This window comes from Vespa mandarinia, chromosome 1, assembly GCF_050613455.1.
Source record: "Vespa mandarinia isolate Hongniang chromosome 1, ASM5061345v1, whole genome shotgun sequence".
NCBI classification, from domain to species: domain Eukaryota; kingdom Metazoa; phylum Arthropoda; class Insecta; order Hymenoptera; family Vespidae; genus Vespa; species Vespa mandarinia.
Window position 1 is genome coordinate 14,196,510 of NC_140810.1, and position 5,991 is coordinate 14,202,500.

A 5,991-nucleotide genomic window follows, 5' to 3' on the forward strand; every position below is an offset into this window, starting at 1 on the left:
AAATAATTACGAAATATATTTTTATACATTTATATTAAGGCTAGAAAAAATCATGTATCTTTTTAATTACACATTTATGAATGAATATTCATGTTGATATTATCATATAGTTAATCTATTAGCATTTAGCGCATTGTTTTATCGATGATTAGAAATGTAATTATCTCAAGTTATAATGTATGTACAAAAAATAAAAAATCATAACAAATTAGAAGTTAAAGAATTAGAATTTACATACTATTTTTTTTTTCATTTTTAAAATGATTTACATTTATATATACTAAAATTGTAACATTTATATTAATATTTATAGTTATGAATTTTATACATGTGTACATAAATGCTTAATAAATTTATAATAATATAAATATATATATATATATATATATATATATATATAAATTCATTTTAAATTTCATTTAAACAAGGTTCAATTATTTCAAACATAGGATAATATTTACCAGTTCTTCTAGCAACTTGCTCTGGTGTATCACCACTTGAATTTATTATCAAGTGATCTACATCAGGATTTAAAAGAAGAAGTTGTAAAGCAGGAGAATTATGAGAACTTGCTGATACTAAATGTAAAGGAGTTTGATCTCCTTTACTTTTTGCATTTACATCTGCTCCATTAGCAATTAGAATGGCAGCACATTCTACATTATTCCAACAACAAGCAGAATGTAATGGTTGCCACTCGTCCATAGTCTTTGTATCTATTTTCGCTCCCATTTTAAGCAAATACTAATAATAAATAAAATAAAGAAACTATTAGTTAACATGGCATTCATTTAAATATGGGTTTCAAAATCAATTAATTAATCAATTAAAATACAAATTATAGATTATATAAATATTATACCTCAACAATTTCCACATGATTTCCATAACATGCTCTATGAAGAGGTGTATATCCATCTTTATCCGTGCATTCCAATAAGTTGAGATTTTTAATCAATAATTTTCTAATTTTTTCTATATCACCATTTTCAGCAGCACTTAAAATCGCTTTTTCATCCGGCTCTGAAATCAATAAATGAACAATCTCATTGAATCAACTTATTGAATTATATTCAGCAAGTAAGTATTTACGAAACAAAATAATCGCGAATTATCGAATAAAATTATAAATAATATTCAAATTTTTCCAAAAAACAAATTTTCTAACCTTTTGCATTGCGCTCAACTTCTACTCCATCATCGTCGTCTTCCCAAGCACTAACTTGCATACGATCACAACGCGGTTGACTTAACATTCTATCGCGTATTTTTTCTAAATCTGTTAATTCGTCATTTTCATCTTCAGAAGACATTTTTATACCATATAACGAAATCCAATATCTGAACTGATGGATAATAGAACGAACTTAAAACAATTTTCTCCTAACGTAAACAAAAGTTATACTGTTAAAGAATTTCCAAAAAATTTCAATGTATGTGGTAACGCTAGAAGAAACGTGCACAACGGTTAAAGTTGGTAACGCAACAATAGCGACATCTTTCAGATACTAAAAAGATTATACGTCACTATTTCTTTCATTTTTATCTAGATTATATAGAATGTCACGATATTATTCTAAAAATAGAAAATTACTTATTTTAATAAAAATTAAATTTTCTGTTATATAAATTTTATATTATAGTTGTTGATTTTCCTTTTCCTATGAGTATATGCTAGATGTGTTTTCAGGACACAGTCCAGAACGTATGATAAATATCAGCGCCTCTATAGGAGTGCAGCGAAATTTTTTTTTTTTTTTTTTTAAATGATGTTGGATAGCCTAGTTTAATTGGTGCGTGTTTGATTTTCTAATATCAAACGTGTAACTGTAAGTATCTAACAATATTTTCTCTTAAAAAAAGGATTTTATTTAGAAAATCAAGGTGTAAAGTGAAAGTTTACTAAAAGATCATATAAAAAACAAAAAGAAGGTACATTTATGAAAATAATTGAAGACATAATTCGTGTAGCTGTGCATATTAGACCGCTTATAAAAAATGTTCGTGTCGCAAAAATAATTGTATATTTAATAAGTGTCAATGCAATCCAGATTTATGTCAAAATAACAATAATTAAATATATAGAACGTTAATAAAATAACGAAAGAAATCAAAGTATATAATAATTCTCAAATATGTTGATTATATTTCTATAGTTATATATATAAATTATAAGTATTATTGTGTAAAAGATACTCATAGAAATTATTTATTTAAAACATTTACGATTCTCTATCTCACTATTTTTTTATGAATAAATGTATTGTTTCTGTATCACGTATATTATTTTTTATGTAATAATAGTTTTGTACACCATATAGATCATCAGTATTGGATGTAAATTATAATTTATTTTTTATTAAAGTTACAATAAAATAGTACAAAGCAAATTTAATTATGCAATAAACTTCAATTACTTCGATCGTTCGTTTCGATATTTTATAAATTTTCGTTTAATTATTTTACAATATGGCGTTATAATTTTAGTATCTCGATCGTTTCACAGAGTTCGCTGTTATTCCAAGCGCCATGCACCTATCAGCCAATACGATTCGATTTCTAGTTTAAATGCTTCGTCGATGTTCCGCGGAATGGGATTTCAATATGGCTATCGTCGTGATGTCTGCAGAAGCTAGTATCGCGGAAATGTTTTGAATTCGTTTGATAATTGTGACGACAGATTGACGTGCGAGGCATAGGTTAGTAAGACGTATTTACGATCTATTTTCATCCCTAATTTTTCATCTGATTAATTGTCCGATGTCAGAAAATCATTGTACGTGAGAATCGTTCGGTCGAAGAACTTTAAAATTCGCTCGTACGTTTAGTCTGACGCGAAAGTAAAGAGGTTAGTCGGCGCATTGATATTTATTAACGCGTTGAAAATCAGAAGGTATAGGAGTACAAATATTATTTCCATAGATAGAATTCCATCGAAAAGTAAAAGCGGAAGAGTGCGCGCGCGTATAGTGCTGCGTGATAATGCGCTAGGCGAGAAGGGAAGCAAGGGAGCGGCAGGGGTAGGGGATGAGTGTGAAAGAGAGAGAGAATATGCGAGCGTATGTATGATGTATGTATGTATGTATGTATATTGTATGTTGTTATGTGTGAACGTATATGTATGTAAGGAAAAAGAGAAAGATAGAGAATGTACGAATATCCTATATATACTATGTGCGATATATGCAATAAATAAAATAAAAAGTACGGGCGTGTTTCGAGAAAATTGCGTGAGACAATTTTTGCCATGAATTTGGGTATACGAAAAGAAATCATTTCGAAGAGAAATAAAACCACCTCTGTGAATCGTCGAATTCTTTCGGTCTTATTTCGGAAGAAGGTCGAGAGTGAGTGTCTCGCGCGTGTACTTAAACATGAAGACAAAAAATAAAGCTCGACGACGCAATAACGATGACGGAGGAGATGGCGGTGGTGGTGATGACGACGACGACTACTACTACAGTGATGACGGAGAAGGTGGAGACGGTGATGGAAACGATGGTGGTGGCGGTTGCGATAATGGTGGCGGTAGCGGAGGCGGCGGTAATACCTAACGTAACGTAAAACGTTTGACGTTTACCGGCCATGCGGTCTACGATGTACCAATAACAACGACCTATTCAAAAGCGCCCTTGTCGTCTCTCTGAACGTGACCTCATTTTGTCTGTAAGTTCATATAGAATATATATATATATTTTTTTTTCATTATTGTTCAATTTCTTTTTTCTTTTCTGTTGTCTTTTTATTTAATCTTAATAAGCTTTTTTTCTTTGATTGTATTTAATTGAATCGATAAGACCTAATCATGAAACGTTTCCTGTTACAAGTATAATCTTATCAAATTGGTAGAGGCTTTATTTTATGCATTCTTGCGAGGAAGTTCAATAATGTAATATCACAGTGATTCATTTTATCATTTTATTCCTTTTTTATTTATTTATTTTTTTAACTTTTTTATTTTGTGCATGTACGTGTATTTGTGTGTGTGTGTGTGTGTAATCTTTTTTTATATTTTTTCGACTATAAATGTTGAAAGATTTTTAGTAGAATATGTGATATAATAATCATATATAAATGGTCTAAATCAATCTTCTTATATGATTCCTTTATAACATTGAAACATTTCCTTGTGATCTTTTAATGAAATGTATTTGCTTGTATGCTATTCGTAGGCACAGCCAGAACTTACTTGGATTCTTGATTTCTAACTCATTATGTTTGAAAATAGTTGCTAGATGTTTAATATGGATAGCCAGATGCTGATGATTGCCAATAGTTTCATTATGGCTAATATTAACTTTCAAAGAAATACTTGCTTTACCGATTCTTATCTTCTTAGAGAATCAATGAAAACATTGACAATTATATTACATAAAAATAAAGGAAAAATACATTTATATAAAATCAATACATATTGGAACAAGACTACCAACGTAGTTTATATATTTGTTTCAGGAAGTAAATATGTTACGTGCAATGATGCCGATAATCAGTAAGGTGAGATTATTAAAATTTTTATTTGTATACAAATATATATATATATTTATGTATATATATATATATTTATATATATATATTTATATATATATATATAACAATGCTTAATATGCAATCATATTTTTATCTAATCTAAACGAATATATTTGACCAATATGTCATATTATATATTAATATATTTAACGCAATCCCATTGATTTACGATTGTACCGATCGAACGTAACTAAAATGCGAATGCGGTATATTTAACTGCACTTCGCTAATGCAACCTGAAAAAAAAAAAAAAATAAGAAACATCTCGACCCTATTTTTTTTCGAATGAACGAATTCGAATAAAACATTCATTTGAAAATCTCTTGGAACTTATGCTTGTTCCTGCATCTAATTCAAAGTCGTCATATATATTATCGTATTGTTTCCTACGTTACTGTCTGATCATCATTGATAAGAATATGCACAATATTCCATACTGTTTCATTGTATCATATATCGAAGCTTATAATGGTATTATCAATATATATATATATATATATATATATATATATATATATATATATATATATCAATAGAGATACATTTATCGATCGGAAGTAATACGTCATTCTTATAATCCGAAATTTCAAGAAATAATACAAATGATAGGTATTAATTTAAAAAGAAAAAGAAAATTAACGGATTTTTCTCGAAATAATACGGATTAACGTTTGATTTTATTTCGCGTTGGTTTGCCGTAAAAAAGTAAGGCGATTTTTTCGATGGAAAAAAGAAAAAAAAAAAAAAGAAAGAATGAAAGAAATAAAAAAAGGAACAAAAAAATGAACGGAAGTTATGAAGACGTTTTAGAAAAGACGACGATCTTTTCAGATGCCATTAGAAGAGGTAAGTCGTCCTCCAGGAGCAGCCGAATCTTCTTCATCTTTAATAGAATTCATAATAATGAATATATAATTTATTTTTTCTTTCTTTTCTTTCTTTTTTTTTTTTTTTGTTTCTTTTTCTTTGCGAATTTTTCTTCTCGCTTATACCCCATTTTTCGTCAGCGTCGTATACCTTAGAATAGCCGTTATTTTTGGACCAATGACTCACAATCTGCGGCAGGTTTACCTTTGTCTTTCCGTTTCCGCCGTATCAAATAATCTAATTTCGTTTATACCAAGTATCCTATAGTAAGTTTAATTTCATTTTCTTAAACGTTCTCGTAATTCGAATTCGTATCTTGAATCAGATACCTTATTACATAATAAATCTATCTCTTTCTTGATATAAATTAAAAAAAAAGACAGAGAGAAGGAGAGTCTCTATTCCGTTAAACGATTGGTTATTACGATCGTTTTAAATCTTCTTTTTTTTTTTTTTTTTTTTTTCCAAAAAAGAATAAGATAGAAAGAGATAAAGATAAAGAAGGACATTGAGAAAGAATAAGAAGAAAAAGATTTCAACGATTCTAAATATTCATTCTCCCGAGATTTTCCCGTCCTTGACTCACTGCTTTTC

At 28.7% G+C, this 5,991-nt stretch overlaps 3 protein-coding genes across 7 annotated transcripts in view; 2 read left to right on the forward strand and 1 right to left on the reverse strand.

Annotated features, from left to right (window-relative positions):
- Positions 1 to 393: 393 nt before the first annotated feature.
- LOC118447710 (ankyrin repeat domain-containing protein 49) lies at positions 394 to 1,482 on the reverse strand. Its single transcript, XM_035879988.2, has 3 exons — positions 1,169 to 1,482; positions 863 to 1,023; positions 394 to 744 (listed from the first exon to the last, which is right to left on the reverse strand). Exons 1-3 carry the CDS (start codon positions 1,311 to 1,313, stop codon positions 409 to 411), a joined length of 642 nt encoding a protein of 213 aa, XP_035735881.1. The 5' UTR covers positions 1,314 to 1,482; the 3' UTR covers positions 394 to 408.
- A 1,093-nt stretch (positions 1,483 to 2,575) lies between these two features.
- The window catches only part of Nca (neurocalcin homolog), a 32,321-nt gene continuing 28,905 nt past the window's right edge, over positions 2,576 to 5,991 (forward strand). The window contains exon 1 of the mRNA XM_035879962.2: positions 2,576 to 2,699. The gene's annotated coding sequence lies outside the window, so the exon portion shown is untranslated. The remainder of the gene's footprint in view (positions 2,700 to 5,991) is intronic.
- LOC118447706 (neuronal calcium sensor 2) overlaps positions 2,605 to 5,991 on the forward strand; it is a 19,281-nt gene continuing 15,894 nt past the window's right edge. Inside the window, exons 1-2 of one of the 5 annotated variants that reach the window (XM_035879965.2) lie at positions 2,623 to 2,699; positions 4,456 to 4,497. The gene's annotated coding sequence lies outside the window, so the exon portion shown is untranslated. Of the gene's footprint in view, positions 3,667 to 3,851; positions 3,890 to 4,455; positions 4,498 to 5,991 lie in introns of those variants that run through there. The other 4 variants (XM_035879964.2, XM_085662365.1, XM_035879970.2 and 1 more) reach the window with 4 other exon arrangements.

What these genes read in the sequence shown, in the direction of transcription:
- LOC118447710 (XM_035879988.2), bottom strand. Translation starts at nt 1,313, where the DNA reads ATGTCTTCTGAAGATGAAAATGACGAATTAACAGATTTAGAAAAAATA. An exon ending in AGTTGAGCGCAATGCAAAAG is followed by an intron (nt 1,024 to 1,168) that starts GTTAGAAAATTT and finishes TATTGATTTCAG; the next exon opens with AGCCGGATGAAAAAGCGATT. An exon ending in ATCATGTGGAAATTGTTGAG is followed by an intron (nt 745 to 862) that starts GTATAATATTTA and finishes ATTTATTATTAG; the next exon opens with TATTTGCTTAAAATGGGAGC.